This window comes from Cherax quadricarinatus, chromosome 75, assembly GCF_038502225.1.
Source record: "Cherax quadricarinatus isolate ZL_2023a chromosome 75, ASM3850222v1, whole genome shotgun sequence".
Taxonomy (NCBI): Eukaryota; Metazoa; Arthropoda; class Malacostraca; order Decapoda; family Parastacidae; genus Cherax; species Cherax quadricarinatus.
This window is the reverse complement of record NC_091366.1, coordinates 13034035-13054611: the sequence shown is the minus strand read 5'-3', so window position 1 is coordinate 13054611 and position 20577 is coordinate 13034035. Positions and strand designations below refer to the sequence as shown.

The following is a 20577-nucleotide window of genomic DNA, read 5'->3' as shown; positions in this document are numbered from 1 at the left end:
AACTCGGGTTTCGGCTGCCCTGAGAATCGGCCGCTTTGGGTTTCGATCGCTGTTTTCGGCAAAATTTTGTCCCACGTTTCAGCCATTGCCCCAGGTTTCGGCCAGCGTACCAGACCTGTCTGCTTGCCTGCGCTTACACACCTGCCCAAGCAGGCGTTGTGAGCCAGTCTAGCTTTTGTATCCTTGAGTGAACATTATCCTGCATGCTCATCCAGGCAGCCATCCAGGTAGCTATCCAGCCAGGCAGCCAGCCAGCCATCCAATCAGCCAGCCAGCCAGCCAGCCATCCATCCAGCCAGGCAGCTATCCAGCCATTAATTGTGACTCTGAAATAAGCCACCATGGGCCCTCTGGTAAAGAAAGTGAGGAACACCATAGCAGTGAAGAAGGAGATAGAAAAATATGAGAGTGGCATTCGTGTGGGGAAGCTTGCCAGGATGTATGGCAAAAACAAGTCAACTATCATTTCTATCCTGGCAAAGAGAAAAGAACTCAAGGAAGCTGATTTTGCGAAAGGTCTTGTCATGTTATCCAAAAATAGATCACAAACAGTCGAAGAGGTTGAGAAGTTGTTGGTGGTGTGGATCAACAATAAGCAGATAGCAGGTGATAGTGTTTCAAATGCCACAATGTGTCGTCCAGAAGGATTTTGAAGGGTTTGAGGCTGACCCTGACCATGCCGACTCTCTACCTATTGTGGAAGGTATTGTGGCATTGGGCAAGTTCATGAGGTTGGAGGTGAATGGTGAGGATGTGGAAAAGTTGGTGGAGGACCACAGAGAAGAGCTAACTACTGACGAACTGCAAGAGCTTCAACTGGAACAGCATCAGACCACAGCTGAGGAGCTTGCTTCAGAGGAGGAGGAAGAGAGAATGAAGGAGGTGCCTTCTTCAGTGATTAAGGACATGTGTGCAAAGTGGAATGAGTTGCAAACTTTTGTTGAAAAGTATCACCTTGACCAAGCTGAAAAAAGCCATGTCTGCAATATATTCAGTGACAAAGGCTTGTCCCACTTCAGGGAAATCTTAGAGATGCCAGAAACAGAGCACTCTTAAAAGTTATTTTGTGAGACATGGGTCCAGTGTCTCTCAAGCTGATCCTAGTGGCATTAAAAGACAAAGAAGGGAAGTAACCCCAGATAAGGACTTGTTACTTAAAGTCTTTATGGAAGGGGATTTCCCTTCCAAACAATAAGTCCTCCCTCTCTCCTCCTCCCCAACTTCCAGATGCCAGCAAGACTCTTCAATAAAGTTAAGTAAATGTTATTTTAAATGTTTATTTAAATTTTAATTTATCTATTGTATAATACATGTACATGTATATAGGGATTTATCTGTATTGTGTGTATGTAAAACCATAGTTATTCTTTAAAAAATGTATTTTTTTTTTTTTTTTTAATTTTGTGGATCTGGAACTGATTAATTGTATATATACAATTAAACTCAAAATGGCCTTTCAGCTGTTTCGAGTTTAGGCCTAGCTCCTGGAACGGATTACGGCCGAAACTTGGGGCTCCACTGTATAAGACTCTATGTGGGGAAGTGGAACCGAATTCTTCCTCCTTAAGTCGTGCATATCGTAAGAGCTGACTGAAATGCCAGGAGCAAGGGACTAATAACCCCTTCTCCTGTATATTTTACTAGATTTAAAAAGAGAAACTTTTGTTTTTCTTTTTGGGCCACCCTGCTTTGATGTGATACGGAAGGCATGTTGAAAGAAGAGAAATGTCACACACTATGGTGTGAATATAATGCAGAGAATCCATAGTTTGGAGATTAGGAGGAGGTGCGGGATTACCATATCTATTATCCAGAGGGCTGAGGAGGGGTTATTGAGATGGTTTGGACATGCAGAGAGGATGGAACAAAATAGAATGACTTAGAGAGTGTATAAATCTGTAGTGGAGGGAAGGTGGGGTAGGGGTCGGCCTAGGAAAACTTGGATTTCCAGCAAGCGTGCGTGAGCATGCTAGATAGGAGCAAATAGAGATAAATAGTTTTTAGGATTTGATGTGCTGTTGGAGTGTAAGCAAGGTAACATTTATGAAGGGATTCAGGGAAACTGGCAGGCCGGACCTGAGTCCTGGCAATGGGAAGTACAATGCCGGCACTCTGAAAGAGGGGTGTTAATGTTGCAGTTTTATAATTGTAGTGTAAGCATGCCTCTGGCAAGACAGTGATGGAGTGAATGATAATGAAAGTTTTTCTTTTTCGGACCACCCTGCCTTGGTGGGAAACAGACGATGTTTTAATAAAAAAAAGAAATATTTAGGAGTGATTTAGAATAGTGATCAGAGTATAATTCATCAACCACCTTCATGCTTTTGTTGTGTCTAATGACATTTTGTTGTTTTGACAGGTGATGTCATTACTAAGGTGAAAGATGCCTTGCTACAGCTGCTAAGCCTGACAAAGACTTCAGGATCTACACCATAGATGTATGCTTAACAGATACACTTGTATTATCTAATGACAAAATTGTTCTTTTCTCCACAGCTGTCTTAAGTAGATTCCAAATTGTTTGATGCAACACAGTTTTGGTGTGGATATTAAATATGTAACATAAGTTTTTTTACAAAGATAAATGTGTGTAAATAGAGTAAATATAGAAGATTCCCAATAATTATCACCATGTTGATGCATCATCCTACACACTCTTCCTGTTGACATTATTAATCTTGCTTGGGGGAAGGCATTCATAAGAGATTTTTAAACTATTTTTTGTAGTGATTGAAAAGCTAATACAAGGGAGAAGCCAATGTTACTTTGGCTTTTCATGAAGAACAACCCAATTTTTACTATGTAAGTCAATGAGAGAAAATAAGTAATACTTCCACAGTTTTTTAAGTGTTGAGTGTAATTCTAGTGTTGCTATTTTTTACTGAGAGTTTGTTGGACTGCTGCAGAGTTTTCAAATCTAGGTGTATAGTTCTTATAAACACAGATGTTTGACGAGGTGTGCATGTGTGCACTGATACCTGGTATTTGATTCATGTCAAATAGATGAAAAAAAAAATGTGGAAAGCTGCAGGTGTGTAGAACCTCAGGGGTCTTAATGGTTTAATTAGTTAGGATCGAAACTTTCAAAAACGTGTGTATTTGTCCTGTGTTTTCTTAGGCAACTAAGATTTGCACTTTGAATTTTCTGTGATATTTTAGACGTAAGTGGTTTTTATTAATAAAATTATCTAATGTTGTCATTTACATAACGGCGAAATGTTAATTTCTGAAATTTTAATTTTTTTTTATGTTAATTGAATTGCAAAAACATGGAATTTTTTATCAGAATTATTCATCTGCATTCATACCTGTAGGATCGTTTACAAAATTTTGATGTACCTGCCATTTCTAGATCAGTAATTATAAACATCTCAGTGTCTTAACACATTTGTACGTGAATATTTCTTTGTTGATTTTGTCTGTCCGATGAGTAAATCACAAGAGAGGTGTATAAATTGATGGGAAGGTTCAAGGTTGCTGCAACGAGTCTACAAATCATCGTTTCAAGTTTGAAAAACAAATAATGAAACGGTGTAAACAAAGTCACATTTAAGAATTTATTTAGAGGTTTTGTCCTCTAGTAATTTTCCTAGTCAGGAATCAGTGGTGTTATTTTTGATGATTTGTTGGCAAAAGTGAAGCATTTGTGGGATACACAGGCAATAGACTAACCATAGGCAATAATTAGTTCTGAAATTATACAACACATTGCACAGAATGTAGTTTACATGCAATAAAGCATTGTTAAGTGCAAAAGAAAGCCACTATCATGCTGTGCATTTCAGGCATTATAATCAGTATAGTGCTCATAGCACCACAGAGTACATTAGTCAAATATTAATGCCACAATGTGGAGCAGTTAATGATACGGTGCAATGAAAGACTTTTGTGTGTGGAAATTTAAATTTTACTTTTATACTTTTATTTCTTGGGCATTTTGACAGTTACTTTTGCTATTTGTATCACTGGCATAATTTTTATACCATTAGACTATCTGATGGTTAGTTCATTCTTCTATCTTCTCTCTTGGGCCCTCCGGTTGGAGGGTAACTTCTTCTTCTATCTTGCATTGACTCCCCCAGTGGGAAGTGTCTTCTCGCTTGGTATCTTCAGTGTCACAGTTGGGCAGAGGTAGAAAACAGGGTCCTATTGGAGCCACACCCCAGCTTTAGCAGACAGCAAAGTGCTGGGGAAACTTGTCTTGATAGTAGCGCTAGAGGGGTATACCCTCTGCACGAGTCGGATTCAGAGGTATCAGCCTGTTCTTCAGTGTTTCGTGGTCGAGTCCAGCATTGCGGAGGGTGGTGTAGATATGTTTGGCCAGGTGTTCCATGTTGGGTGACAAAATGTCGTCCAGGATGTCTTGATCACTTTCTAGAGTTCGCATTTGGTTCTTCTGGTTGGTTGTGCAGTGTCCACCACTCTTGACCTTGGCTTCTTGTTGCGGTAGGGCAGTTGTAGTGGCCCGGCGAGCTGCAACCCTTGGTTTTTGAGTTTTAGCTTTCTTGGCTGGCGGTTGAACTGTGAGAGGCAAGGCCTCTGCTTGGACAGTTGCGGTGATGGTGGAGGCAGGCAGTGGTGGACTCTCATTGGTGGGATTTGTCGACGTCTCGGTGGTCTCTGATTGGTCCATCTCTGTGTCGAGTGGAGGTTGTGTCAATGGTGGAGCAGCAGTTATGCTGGCAATATTTGCAGTGGTTTGTAGGATCTCAGTGGAAGGTGGTGATGCAGGGAATGTGAGTGTAGGCATGTTGTTTAGTTTGAATAGCTCGTTGATGGTGGTGTTGAAGAGCCAGGTTCAGCTGCATTCTGTACATGAGCATACATGATGCAACATAGAATCTTGGTGGAGTCGGCAGCAGGTGCTGGGAGGAAAGTGGTCAGAGCAGTTTGCGTGGATTGAAGTATCTTGGTAGTGTCTGCTTGAAGCTTGGCAATAGCAGAATATGTGGGTGCTCGTGGGTTGGGCTTCTTTTGTTGTTGTTTCTTGAGTATGTCTCTTCTGATAGGGCACCTGGCAGCAAGAGTATGGTGGTCATCCTTGCAGTTCAAGCATTTCAGTGGGGAAGCAGAAGTGCAATTCTTGAAGTCATGACCCTCAAGGCCACAGGTGGAGCAGTACTTCTTGTCTTTGGCAGGGCAGTTTTTGGTGATATGCTGGTATGAGTAACAGTTATAGCACTGTGGGATTTGTTGGTATTTTTCTTCTTCAATGAAGGCTGGATTGATATGGAAGTAGTGAATAGCCAGACCCTCAGCAAGGGCTCTGGCTGCCATGTTGACGTCACTGAAGGTGACCTTCAGCATGGAGGAGGCGTTGGGTATCTTGGTAAGATATTCCACCTTGGCCCATTGATTCTTTGCTTCAATGGACAACTTGATCTCTTCAGTAGCCTGTGTAGTGATGAGTCTGTCGAGTCTTCTCAGGAACACAGTTCTTCTCGCCCTCAGTGCTGGGGAATTCAGAACAGAGAATCCATAATCTTGTAGAGTGGACATAGCAGTAGTGGTGAGCAGTTTCTCAGCCTCGGTGTCATCAGTACAGACGACAACGAAGGCTTCTTTGAGTGATAAGATCACATGACATTTAACCTGCAGCCTGTCAACAACAGATGCAAGTGCTAGCTTAGATGAGCCGTTGATTGTTCCACTCACTGGTTTGATCTTTACTCTATTAGAGTAATACATTGTGAGTAAGCAGTGTTCCCCTCCCCAACTTTGATCGTAGGGAGGTCTAAAATATTCTCATGTGCTCACGGTAGAGGCGTCGTTGATTGGTCAACGCGGTGACTAATCACAGAGGCGCTCAGGCCACGGCTAACTCGCCAGCCGGTGCTACACGCATGTCCGCACCGTCGGCTGGCTGCTACTCGAACGTCCACGTCTGCTGCTGCTGCTGCTTTCTCTCTCTCGGCGCGAGAGTCACTCTGAACACTGAGCAATCCACTCTGAACACTGAGCGCACCATCCCAGGCGGCTGGCCTGGGTCGGGAGCGTGACCTGATCTGACCTGGCTGCGGTCAGACCTTCCTGATCTCGACTATCTGATATTTAATGTTAACCTTGTATTTCTCATTTTTTCTTCATTTTAGCAAATGTCTCCACCAAAGCAACCACTTTACTCATGTACTTGTTCATACTGTCTTACCTTTATTTCTTTGGTCAGCATAAATATATTTATTCTAATACCTCAGAGCATTCCTGAAGAGGAGCTACATAATCAGTGTTTAATGTTTCTTGGTTTATTTTCCATGTAAAGGCCAATATGAATTCATCAGAATGCAGGAATTCAGGTGATGTATATCAATCTTGCTTGGAAGAAAGTAGGAATTCAGGTGATGTATATCAATCTTGCTTGGAAGAAAGTAGGAATTCAGGTGATGTATATCAATCTTGCTTGGAAGAAAGTAGGAATTCAGGTGATGTATATCAATCTTGCTTGGAAGAAAGTAGGAATTCAGTTGATTTTATCAACCTTGCTTGGAAGAATGCAGGAATTCAGCTGATTTTAGCTGTGCTTGGATGCCTGCTGCCAGGAGAGTCTCGTACTTCCTCTACAATATGCTCTTATTTCTTCTAAACTCGCTCTCTACTGGGGTGGGTGGTATCAGTATTCCTATCCAATAATATGCTTTTATTATGTTACATGGAAGTCCACCACAATGGGAATGGCGGAGGAAATTCAATATGTATTACCTCACCCCCCCTAATATACTGGACAACTACCTGCTATAAGTGCCTGATAACCAGTTTTATTGTTTTTACACATCAGTTTTACAGGCTAAAAGCTGTTATCCTACCTCAGCTCATTTCAAAGCCCAGCCCTATCTAAGGTATACTACCACAACCCCAGGATGCCACCCACAGCAGTTGACTAACATTCAGGTACCTACTTATTGCTAGATGAACAGGGAGAGCAGGTGTAAGGAAACATATCCAGCATTTCTACCCGTGCCGGGAATTGAACAACAAACACTCAGTATGTGAGCTGAGTGTGTTACAACTAAGCCACAGTTATGTACAGTGCTTGTCATTAAAGTATGCTAGGTGGAAGGCATCCTGAGTAATTCAGTGTCCGGAGTAGGTAGGTTTATCGGCAAGACAAAATATGATTCTGACTTTCAAACTTGAAGTGGGATGCCTGGGGTTTCCCTACTGACTGCATCTTAAGGGACATTTACTCTAGTGTGGTAGATGGTTTTGTGCCCGTGGTACCCATGCATCATGTGGTTTTGATAGCTGCGTTTGTTGGATATTTTTGGCCATTGATGGCTTAATATTGGCAGAAGTAAGTCATTGATATGAGACAATTGCAAAGATCATTGGATTATGTTAGTCAGAACATCAAACAAAAGAAATAGTAGAAGCCATCGATGTGTGAGTATCCAGTGAGGACCTGGTTGTGTTGGATCCTTGTGGGCAGCAAAAGCACATCTAAGGATGCCTTGAAAAACATCCTCATTAATGTTAACTATGTTGATGTACCTAGAATAGCTCTGTTATCATATGCCAAAATCTCTCGTGTAGAATGGTGCAAGATTTTTATTGAAGACATAGCTCCTTGCCACACTGTGAAATCTCTTATTCAATGGCTTTGTGACTCTGAGGTACTCTTCTTTGATGACTGGACAGGATATTCCCCAAACTTGAACCCCATTGAGAACCTCTGGGCTGTGGTAGAGAGGAAGTTATACTTGATTATGGATATCAGCTCACTCCCACGACTGGAAGATGCCATTTGCTAGTCATGGGTGAATTTTTCCCATAGAACCTTGAAAAATGTGCATTAATCACTTCCTAGATGGATGAAGGATGTCTGACAGCACAAGGGATAAGCTATTTTGTAGTTGTTGGTTTTAGAGAGGGCCGACATACTTTAATGACAAGCACTCTTGGTCTGTAGCCCACTGGCAGAAACAACATGGTTGACCAGGCAGATGTCAATGAAGTCTGGCCTCAGACCAGACTTGGATGATCAAATAACTTTCAAAATTAGTCACAGGTACATCACATTATGAGGAGGTAATGTACACTGTACATTGCACTATGGTGTACACGTTATCAGGTTATCCACCACAACACAAGACTCACTTTAAGAGTTAAGGGGTTAAATATTCATTCAACTCGGCTAAATTTCCTGCGCATTTACAATGGTACACTTTATGAACTACCCTTAAGGGTTTAGTGTTTAGTTATGATAATAACATGAAAAACATTTTTTTCACTTTATAATAAATAAAAATAATAATAAATTTCTACAGGGTGCTTAATTGTTACACAATTACAATTTATTAGTACATTATAGAAAGCCCTGGATTATGAAGTACAGGTCTGTATGATGATTGGCTTGCTGGCATCAACAGCCTGGTTGATCATACAGTCAACAATGAAGTCTGGTCTCAGCCCAGGTTTTGAGTGTAGAACTCTTGAAACCCATCACAGATATATATAACAACTGTTAGATTCTGTGTGTATGTTAGAGATATGTGACAGCTGATTATATATTGTTACCCACAACTCAAGTGCAGGCCAGTTGTTGTTTCTAATAAGAAAGAAATACTTCCAAAGGTACTAATATGTTGTAATCAAGTGGTCTTCGCTTTTTTTTTTACCTTGGTATGTGCTATAGTGGTGAACGTTCATGTGGTCAAGAACATTTATAAGGTCAAGAATGTTCATAGGTCAAGAACGTTCATAAGATCAAGAGCATTCATAAGGTCAAGAATGTTCAGAAGGTGTTTTTTCAGATCCAGTTTGTTCCTATAGGGCTGGTCCCTGGCTCATTGTTCATTTCATTCATCACTGTACTGACTGGCTCTTCAGCTGAGCAGGTGGTTTCAGAGTCAGTGCTTAGATTGATGGCTCCTGCAACTGATCTTCCCTGCCTTGGCCTCTTGCATCCAGCTCCTGGGTTGGTGTATTCTTTAGTGAGTTCTACAGCTTTCATGTTTATGGGAGCCTTGTTTCTGATACTCTGTTCTGTCCATCTTCCAGTCAGGACCTTCCTTCTACAGGTCCACAATGGAGACATCCTATAGAAGACTAGAGTCTTCTGCACATGGTGGGGGAGCCAGTTTGCTCTCCACTGTGTAACATGCGAATGCCTGGGTAATGCCCTCATTGTATCAGTCATGCACTGGGCTTCCCTTGTGCAGACAGAGAGCTTGTTGGTTTTTCTGTCAGTAGTTTGGCCCTGGCTTGCTCCTCTCCCCAACATGTATTTACTTTTGCAACCTCATATATAAATACATTAATCAAGCACAGTGACATCACATATATTTGTCAGAGGTCTACAGTTACTGGTAAAAAGTCCCCTTCTTTCCCACATACCCTAATTTTGAGCCTCACACTCTATAAAAACTCTTTACTGTTTTTAATATCATACCACCTATTCCACACATTTGCAATATTTGCCACATTGCTTTCCTGTCCACTCTAAGTAAACCCTCAGTTTAATGGATTAACCCTTTCAGGGTCGACAGGCCCTGTCAGAGACTTGTTCTCAGGGTCGGCCAAATTTCAAAAAAAAAAAAAAATATTTTTTCTTATGAAAAAGTAGTTTTTTTTTTTTCTAAACATTATAGGGTAAACAAAAATTTTTTACCATCAATACTTACTGAGATATGGAGGTGTGAAGTTGACAGAAAATGCGCATCATGTGGTAACATCGCCGACTGCCGTCACCCGGTATTCTTTTATTTAGTATTTTATGTACTATTTTCTATTATTTTTTAATTTTTCTTTTTCCAAGTAACTTTTATGGCCTGTGAGACCAATATGATCAGTATTTTGTAAGTTATTTCTTTTTCAATACTACACAATAACGGCATAAACACTGTTGTCATTGTTTTATTTACAGAAAATATTTACACAAACAAACAATATGAAATGTTGTTTATTACTATTTTTCTATATTTTATATACACATATACAGTCACAGGACATGTTTCTAGAAGTTCTGCAGCCTGTGGAACTCTTTGAAACATGGTGTCATGCACAACGGTGTTTTACGCTCCTCACACATAAAACGAGTGTCTCTGCGTTGTTGTGGGCGTTTTTTTTGTATGTGCACAGACATAACACCTCTTCTGAGCCTTTTTCTTGAAAGCAGTAGCAGGCAGTTTTACCAGGAAGTGATCACCATGCTTCAAACGAGAAGGAAGTTGTAAATTTGGTGGGTGGTCTATTGCAGGTGTTGTTCCTAGGTACTTGAATACTATTTGTCTGATGACAGACAAACAGAATTCGCCATATGGTGGTTTGTTTCTGGTCCTCATCTTATACATATTATAAGCATTCAGCATGAAAATGTCCAGAAGATGGAAAAAGAGTTTTATGTACCACTTATAACTCTTGCAAACACAATCAGCAAACCCAATCTGCATGTCACATTTGTCCACTGAATGCATATTGAGGGTGTAGTACATCACAGCTGCAGGTTTTAGAATGAGTTCATTGCTGCCTGCCAGTGTCTGCCATTTCATTAGGGTGAACTGATGACAACAGTGTGACATCTCGTTTGTCATGCCACCGAAATGCCATGATGTCATTGGCAGCAAATGCCTGCACCTCACCTCTACGAGTGCCAGTGTTAAACCTGGGCATATGTTTCCAATTTGCACGCATTGTGCCACACACATCTGTCATGTTCACTCGCAAAAAATCACTGAGTGTGGGGCTTGTGTACCAGTTATCTGTATACAATATATGCCCCTTACCAAGGTATGGTTCTATCATTGTTCTAACCACATCACAAGAGATGCCTAATAACTTCCTGGTATTTTGCAATGTATAACTTCCAGTGTACACAATAATATTCAATACCAGACCACTGTAACAATCACAAAGCACAAACAACTTTATACCAAAGCATTTCCTCTTGCTTGGTATGTACTGCTTGAAAGAGAGTCTCCCTTTGAACAGAATCAAAGACTCGTCAATTACAAACTTCCTGAAGGGATAAAAATACATACTGAATTTCTCTTTCAGATACACAAACACATGCCTAATCTTGTATAACCTGTCATTTCTGACAGGCCTGGTTTTGTCTGAGAAGTGAAGCATACGTAACAGTAGCACAAATCGATTCACTGGCATTATATCACTGAAACCTGGGGTTGCAATCAGGCAGTCTGTTGACCAGTATGATTTCACACTGTGCTTATACACATGTGGCATAAGCATTATTGTGGCAAAGAAAAGATACATCTCGGCCACAGTTGTCTCCTTCCACTGGTGTAGACGTGATTTTGGTGAAAGTATTGTGTTTGCCATGGTGTACTCGTAGTATGTGTTGCTTTCCATGGCAATTCTTTCCATCAGGGGTTCGTCAAAGAATAACTGGAAACATTCCAGTTCAGTGGCATTGTTTCCCAGTGTACAACATGGCTGTATTCCACTTTGGCTGTCATCAAACTGGTGGGGATTTGGAACAAAATTGACAGCTTCCTGCCAATCCCAGGTGTGGTCTACTGGTGGGTACTGGACCATGACAGGTGGTTGTGGTTGTGGAGGCTGGTATGGTGGGTGGGTGGGAGATGGTGGCCTTTGTTGTAGATTAGCTGAGGCAGAGGCGTGGGTGGCAGCATGGGCCACTGTTGGTGCTTCATGGCCGGCACCACCACTACCACCACCATGCACATTTTCCATCCCAATTGCAACAGTATCATCATCATTTTCACTGTCAGTTCCTGTTGTACAGCCATGGGATGTACTCCGAGATGTACTCCTTCCCCTTGGATTAGCATATGGCACACTACCAGAGCGCATATATCGTCGTATATACTGACGCTTCATTGGTGAATATTGCACTTCACTATCACTACTGGAACTAGTTTGAAGAGCTTGTAGTTCATAATCACTATCACTATCATCACAGATGCTCACATCTGAGTCTGGGATTTGGGAAAATAGGAGTTCCTCTTTGATTCTGGTACAACTGAGCATGAACAAGACGGCCCAGCACCAGAGGTGGAAGGCTGAGGGCCGTCTGGGTTTTCCTCACTATTACCGATATTATGGTCATTAGTTTTGGTCAAAACCTCACCAAAACCTTGAAACTCATCTTCACTGGCACTTCCATCTGTATTAGAACTGTCATTGGGGAACAAAAGTGTCCCAATTTGCCAAGGAGTGAGGAGCTTCTTACCGTGAGGCATGGTGGACAAGGTGTACTAATATGGTGTTCCCACAATGCACCACTGGGTCCCAGATCTTTTTTCTACTGCGCACACCAACCACACAGACCCATTCTCTCACAACTAGGCCCACCAGCCTTTTCCCGCGAGATTTGAAGGCACTAGAATTTATGCGTACTAGTACGTCAAAAACCCTGGCATGTAAGCCGTACTAGTACGGCCGAAACCCTGAAAGGGTTAATAGAGGGGAAGCAGGTAATTGGCAATGATGATTGTGGTGGGTCAAGAAGAGATTGTTTTGCTGTGATCGTAACAATAATGGGTAATTCTGTAACCATCAAACTTTGTCCAGTACTTCCAAATCAGTTAACCCAGTTGATGTTTCACTATTTCAAAAGTCTGTGATAATTGAGAGGGTACTATGCCTTTTTAAAATTCATGACTGCTGCAAATGCTGCCTTACCCTTACATGAATGTTGTTTACTTACCTGGATCTTTTAATATAAACACTGGAATCACACATTTTCTTGCCTTAACTCCACCTTTTACTCTGCAGTTCTACTTTTCTCTTTTTCCTCAACTTTTTTGATAATTGTGCTGTACACTATCATGTACAGTACTGTATTGTAAACACTTATTCTTATAAAATTCTTTACTCTCTTGTTCCCTTTCTCTTTCTCTTTATAAATGAAAAGAGAACTACTGTGTATGTACAGCCTCTCCTCACTTAACCCTTTGACTGCCGCAAGCCCCTTTCTGAAACTGTCATTCTATGTCAATAAATTTTTGGGAAAAAAAAAAAAAATTTTTTTCTTATGAAATGATAGAGAATCATTTACCAATGGTAATGACACCAAAAGTATGAAATTTGGTCGAAAACTCACGGAATTACGCTCCCGCGAAGTTAGCGGTCTCAGCGACATATATGCATCGGTGATTTCGCCGACTTTGAGCCCTGTTCTTGGCCAATTCTGTTGTTCCAGTTGACCAAACTCATAGCTATTTCTTTAGAACTCCATTTTTTCTATCAGTTGAGTACAAGAAACTGCCCATTTACTGATTTGAACTACCCAGTAAAGTGGTCAGAAATTGGCAATTTGGCCAATTTCACGCAAATTAAAAAAGATGCCAATTTCAAAATAGGGTCCAGAATAAACAATATAGACATTCTTGGCACTAAAATAACATATCCTCTGTTCATTAGTCATGTCTCTAGGCCCCTCTTATATTACTATTGCTTTCTATTTTGATTTTTTATTCATACAAAAAAAAAAATACAAAATTTACTGTTATGCAGACTACTGCATTATTGTAAAAATGGTATAAATAATATCAGTACACTAGTGAAAGAATATTAGACTCCCCATTTGAAGTGTATTGGATGTGTGGCGTGATTTGCTTACTCCTGAACATTGGTAAAAATCGAACATTTCCTCTACTTGAGCTCAATTTCAAGGTCGTTTTCATTGTGAAAGTAATCAAAATCATCTCTATTTCTGTAATATGTTTTCCATTTTATCACCTGAGACCATGAAAACGAGAATACAATGATAAATACTATACAAAAATACACCTCAAAGTCGGCATTTTAATCCCCCCAAAAAAGTGAGGTTTTTTTTTCTCATTACACACTGTGTGCTGCAGGATTTTTTTTGTGGTGCACACTGACCACACAGACCCATTCTCTCACATGTGGGCCTACCAGCTTTCTCCTGCTTGATTTGAAGCTGCTAGAATTTACGCGTATAAATACGTCAGAAATGGTGGCACGTAAGACATACATATACGACCGAAACAGTCAAAGGGTTAATGATAGAGTTCCGTTTCTAAGACCATGTTGGTAACCGAATTCGTTGCTAAGCAAGGAGCATTCTATAATGGTAGTGAGTTTGTCAGTCATCTTCGATATTGTTTCAGTGTCACCTTTGCCCCATTTATAACATTTCTGGTATATTTTTAAGTGTTTATATAGTAGTATTCTGTATATTGTATTAAACAGAATAGAGGAAATCAGCTCTAATGCATATACATTATTCAGGTATGCATACTGGTCAGAGAGCCCGTCATAAGTCCGAGTTGTCGGTGAATAAGTATGTATGTTGCTAAGTGAGGAGAGGCTGTATATACTGACTGCTGGTACTTAGGTACTTCCCTTTCTTTCATACATTCCAATACTCTCTTCCCACCTGCTTTCAGCATCCCAGCCTTAATTTTATCCATCACTAGTGTCTCAATCCTCTTTCATCCTTCCTACTGCCTCATCCACTGTCTTCACACAAACCTCTGGCTTGTCATTCACCATCCTTCTATGACTGAAAGCTGTCTTAAATCCATATAATGCCTCTTTGACTTTCTCTTTACTTTCTCTTTTTTTAGTCCACCTTTCTTCAAACATTTACTCAACTGTCACTATTATCCTCTTGAAATAATTAACTTTCACTTTCTTTTGCCTATCGACACTATTCTTGTACTTTCTCATACTCAAACTATTATCAAATAATATATAAACATATCGGTTGTTCCTGTGAAACTGTATTCTTTACTATCTTTCAATCATTTGTCTACTAATATGTGTTAGATGGGAGTGAGTGGAGGCAGTGACTTGACATGTTGTTGGAGTGTGAGCAAAGTAACATTTTTGAAGGAATTCAGGGAAACCAGTTAGCTGGACTTCAGTCCTGGAGGTAGGAAGTACAGTGCATGCGCTCTGAAGAAGGGGTGAGGGTGTTATAGGTTGGAGGGTGGAGGGGCATCTGATCTATAGTATCAGTATGTCTTTGGCAAGACAGTGGTGGAGTGAGTGATGGTGGAAGCATTTCTTCTTTTTCAGGTCACCTTACCTCAGTGGGAGACAGTCAGTATGTTAAGAGATGGAGGATCAAACCTCCACCACACATTGCGCTTAATAAACCTCAGACATTTATCATTTCATGGAATACAATTTTCAGTCTTAAGGCAAAATTGATCACACCTCTTATGCATGTCCTATTCTTAACCTCTCTGTCTGTGAAAGGTAATATAGTTTTAATTACCCTTGTGAGGAAATTTTGAAAAAAACAAAAATACAGTTTCAAGGAGTATACAGTGGACCCCTGGTTTACGATATTATTTCATTCCAGAAGTATGTTCAGGTGCCAGTACTGAACGAATTTGTTCCCATAAGGAATATTGTGAATTAGATTAGTCCATTTCAGACCCCCAAACATACACATACAAATGCACTTACATAAATACACTTACATAATTGGTCTCATTGGGAGGTGATCGTAAAGCGGGGGTCCACTGTATTTTTGTAAATAAAATCGTGTAAAGAAAAATGGCATTAAAAGAATGTCATTGATTTTATGGTGTGTTGAAGTTAGCGAGAAATGATCACTTGGCGGCAACAGTGGTGTAAATGTGCTTAGTGGTACTTATGTTTTACAGTTATCTGAAGCAACATTATGATGGAACTATGAGACACTTGTGCAACATTTGGGAATCTTTATTATGAAAATATTTTGCCACACAGTGGCTTCTTCAGTCCAATACAGAGAAGAGCAGTAGAAGATGAGAAGTTTGAGGGAGGGCCAGTCCCTCAGCCTGGAGTATGTTCACTCCGTCAAGCACACCAACTCCAGGCTGAGGGACTGACTACCTCAATCTCCTCCTCATCTTCCACTGTCCTTCTCTGTATTAGACTGAAGAAGCCACTGGCTGGTGCAATGTTTGCATAATAAAGCTTCCCAAATGTTGCACAAGTGTCTCATTCTTCAGCTTTTTAGTTTTCTAAACCATTTACGACATTACAATTATGTTTCACTTGGTTTTTAAATGGCTTAGCACCAGAACCAGATTAAGATCTTGTAGACCCCTGAGTTACAGGTACTGTGAGGCCTCCAGTGATATTTTCAAAGGGAAAAAATAAATCACAACAGTCAGCAGTTCATCATATATGTGATGTAGTAACATACTACAATTATATACTTAAAGCAGTAACTGTGAACACTTTTCACTTAATCTCTGAAGGCCCTCCAGCTGACGGAGGACCTGGGGCTGCAGCCCCTAAAGCCTATGCTGTAATCCAGCCCTGCTTAGCACATATGTACACTAGTTCTTATATTAGAGGTATTTCAAGGTGTTTTAGCATTCAGAACAAGTGGTACTTGTGTTCTACATGTGTTGGTTATTTTTTACAATTAATAGAGGCCAAATTGTGATTGTTTTCAATTTTTTTTTATGGCTAGCACTATGTACACTAGTTCCTCTTATTAGATGTATTTCAAGGTGTTTTAACATGTTATTTTCTTGAGCATTTGGCAATAGCATTAGTGTGGCAAGAAAAAGACACATCTGCAACAGTAGTGTTATTCCACCGTCAAGATTCACTAAATAGTAATAACACGATCGCAAATAAATCAGGGAACGGGTGGGGTTTGAAGCCATGGTGAGTGAGTCAGATGGCCCCGTGATTAATGCACTGGCCTGTGAGTTTTGGAACTCGCTTACCATGTCTTCAAACTCCACCTGTTCCCTGATTTATTTTCCACTGTCAAAGGCGAGGTTTCACTGCAAAAAACAAGTGTATTAGCCAGTGTATACTAGTAATAATTGTCTGAACCACAGTAATAATTATGTCTGAGCATAAGTAATAGTTGTGTCTGAGTCACAGTAATCTTAAAAAGTGTCTCATTAAAAAAGTAATTGGAAATCAAGTTAGAATTGTAAGTAAGTTTTTAAGTTTTGTGTATATAGAATACAAATATTTTTTGTGTAAGCAATAGTTTAAAAAAATCATAACCTCCCTTTATGTATGTGGTGTTTTAGAAACTCTTCAGACACTGTAAACTAATCTTATGTACAACAAATACTTGAGAAACTAATTTCACTGTACTGTATCTGGAACAAATTTTAATGTACAAGCACAACATGCTAGGGTCTGCAACGATTGCAACACAACCTCGTACTGGTATCATGCAAGGCCAGTGGAAGCCTGATGGTGTCAACAATGCCCTCTTCATAAAACCATGTATTCCTGACCTGGTCTTAGGTCATGTGACCTAACTCTGCGTACAAGTTGTTGTACACTTCTTAGTTTGCTGAAGAGGGCTTCGGTTTCAGGCTGAAATATACAGTAGTTGTATTACACTCTGTTTTATTGTCTCCACATGGCTTCGTTTTAGCCATTGAGTAGTCTTTATTACACTTAACTGTCATACATACATACATACATATATACATGCATACATACATATATACTGTAGAAACATAAAGAACAAAAAGGCACAATACCATGACTGGAACAATACACAAATAACCTGCACATAGGAGAGAGAAGCTTACGACGACATTTTGGTCCGACTTGGATCTTTTATGAAGTCGTCGTAAGCTCCTCTCTCCTGTGTGTGGGTTATTTGTGTAGAAACATAGTTACACACATGTATAGCATATAAAAATACCACAGTGAAAGCAGAAAAAACACCTCGGGCATTTTTCCTATTTCCACTGTGGTATTTTTATATATTTGCAATCACATGATTATTGTGATTTCATCCACACAGATAATGTACATGCATGCACAGTGATCTCTGGATTTTTTTGTCCTGAATGGGAAGGAAGATGGTAGCATTGGCTCAGGTGGTGAACAGTGACATCCGACTTCAGGTTGGCTGAGAAAGTTGAACTCTTAAAACTCGTCACTGGTACAGTAATAATTCCTCATTACTGAATCAGAAAAAAAGTAATAGTTTCCTGACATATTTATATAATATAGGTATGAATCCCTTCCCCCCCCACACACACACACATATATGCACTCAAACATACATTAGAGGATGGAAGGACCAAGGAAGTCATGATAATGATTTCAAAACACACTGAGGAATAGACAGGGCAGACAGAGATGATCTTTCTGAGTGGTGGAAATCAAGTACACAAGGGTATATTTGGAAGATCAAAATACACGTGAGCTTCAGGGATGTCAGAGTATTCTGCCTCAGAGTGGTCAGAAAGTGGAATGACCTGGACAGCAAAGGTAGGAGCAAGATCTATACCTAGATTTGTGAATAGGTATGAATGACAAGGGCCCCTCAAAGCCAGAAGAGTGACACAAGTAATAGCTAGTTTAATTGGAAGTTGAGACTATCTCTTCAGCTGCAAATAGACGAATATACAAACAAGTCTTTACCAAATTACATGCGTCTCATAGAGTAAATTCTTTTAGATTATATGTCCAAAATATTTGAAAGAAAGAAACCCACCACTCTCACAAAGTGAACATAAAATACATGTAAATACAAATTCAGTACACTGATACGTGAATTATACACGGTGTATGATAAACATGTTCATCAGATTTAGTATTACTATATAAAGCATCTTTCCTTTATATATACAGTATATTATGTATAATAGGTGTGTCAAATACTGTATAATGTTTTGTTCTCTTAGTATTACTCATAGTTTAAGTAATCCTGAAATGCCTTGCATAAATATGGGCTTTTCCACTTAAGAAAGCTTTGTAATAAAATGTATCTTATTGGAAAATAAAGCATTATTATTAGTAAAAAGTATTTATTACCAGGTTTATTGCCGTAATTTTGTTTACATTTATGAAACCTACGAAAAATATTGATTGGCCACACCGCATAGCATGACTGCAGTACTTAAGTGTATTTATAAAGAAATATTATTTTTTTTATATACCTGGCCTTAATTTTTTAAGTCAACATTTCTTAAGACAGATTGCTGCTGAAATGTGAACTCATTAAACATACACAAAATTAGTATAAACCAAAATTCGGTGCATTTGACAAATTAGCAGAATTTTTTTGTTTAATTTTTAGCTATGACTCTCCCTCTTCAAAAAAGAAATCTGTATTTCTTGAAAGACTTCCACCAAAAGAATATGAACCTACCATGAATATTAAAAAAAACTGTGTAATCCACTTGTCATGTGACCTTTCTCTTTGCATTACCCCTATATTTGTTACTGTCTGTCATAGACGTGTTGCAGTTACAAATGCAAGACATGTACTTGTATGCAAACAATGAATATTGACAGATACTTGGATTTAACAAGGATGCAGTTGTTATTTGATAAAGTATTGTATCCCGTGTTATTTTTTTTTTTTTTTTGCCTCACCGGTTGTCTGCTGCCAAGGCAGGGTGAGCTAAAGAAGGAAACACATTCACAATCATTCACTCAGTTACTGTCTTGCCAGAAGTGTGCTGACATCGCAAGTCAAAATCACCCTTCGATTGCATCATAAGATATAAATATTGACACCTAACCACCTTCATGGAATGGAGGCAAATGCTTTTTTGGACCTGATGAACTGTTGGAGTGTAAGCAAGGTAATGTTTTGTGGAGGGATTCAGGGAAGCCAGTTAGCTGGACTTGAGTCCTGGAGGTGGAAAGTACAGTGCTTGCACTCTGAAGGAGGGGCATCTGAACTGTAGTATCTATGTGCCTGTGGCTGATAGTGAATGATGGTGAAAGTTTTTCTTTTTCTGGTCACCCTACCTTAGTGAGAGAGACAGCGAGTGTATTGGAAAACATTCAACATTTAACATATTGTCCATTTTCAACACAGACGGGGTGATCTAAAGAAAAAGTCACCATTTATTTCCCTACTGTTATTCCTGAAGACACTGACGTAGTGATCCAGTGGTGACCCACTGAACTTAAATATCTCCACTACATTGAAATTGCTGACACTGCACTTTTCACCCCTTAGAAAACTAGTCCAGTTAACCAGTTTTTTCCTGAATCCCTTCAGTGATATTACTGTACTGACTTGCTTGGAGTTTTAGAGCTCACAAAATTATAATGACATGATTGCAAACAAACCATGTGACTCACTCCCCACAAGTTCAGTCACTGCCCATGGTATGATTAGTTTCAAGGCTCTCTTGCCATGGGTTCAGCCCCACCCATTATGTGATTTATTACTGTACCTGCTCTCCTTCACTGCCATCAAACTTTCTCCTCGCACATGTAACCCATGTCTATGTTCAATCGTTTTTTGAATGAAATATTTCTGGTGCTCTTTAAGAAAGGATTTTTCCTGGTTTACAGCTGTGTCCTTTTGTTATTTCTGTTGATGGTGCTTAGAGGTTTAATTTTGATATCTGTTTTTGTATAATTTTGCCAGTTTATATGTGGCTATCATGTCTTCTGTTTAAATCAGGTTTCTATCTGTGGGTCACCTTACTATTGTGGGAATATGTTGATATTGTATATTTTTTTTTTTAAATTAAAAGATGGAGGGATTAATGAAGGTAACGTTTGTGTTGTTAATCTTTGAATTTTTTTTTTTTTAGCTCTGGGAGCCATTTTGTAGTTTATCTTTGGTCTTTTTCTACTCGTGCACACGTTTTTGTAGATGTGGATACCACATCACCACCACCACTGCATATTCCAGTTATAGCCAAACATACATTGTCAACTTCCCATATG

At 39.7% G+C, this 20577-nt stretch overlaps 1 protein-coding gene across 3 annotated transcripts in view; it reads left to right on the top strand.

The window, feature by feature from the left end:
* Nucleotides 1-19233, top strand: part of LOC128691916 (uncharacterized) — a 129947-nt gene extending 110714 nt beyond the window's left edge. For all 3 annotated transcript variants that reach the window (XM_070101061.1, XM_070101060.1, XM_070101059.1), the window contains one exon: nucleotides 2360-19233. In XM_070101061.1, coding sequence (XP_069957162.1) covers nucleotides 2360-2436 — 77 coding nt within the window. In that variant the 3' untranslated portion in view covers nucleotides 2437-19233. The remainder of the gene's footprint in view (nucleotides 1-2359) is intronic.
* The last annotated feature ends 1344 nt before the right edge of the window (nucleotides 19234-20577 follow it).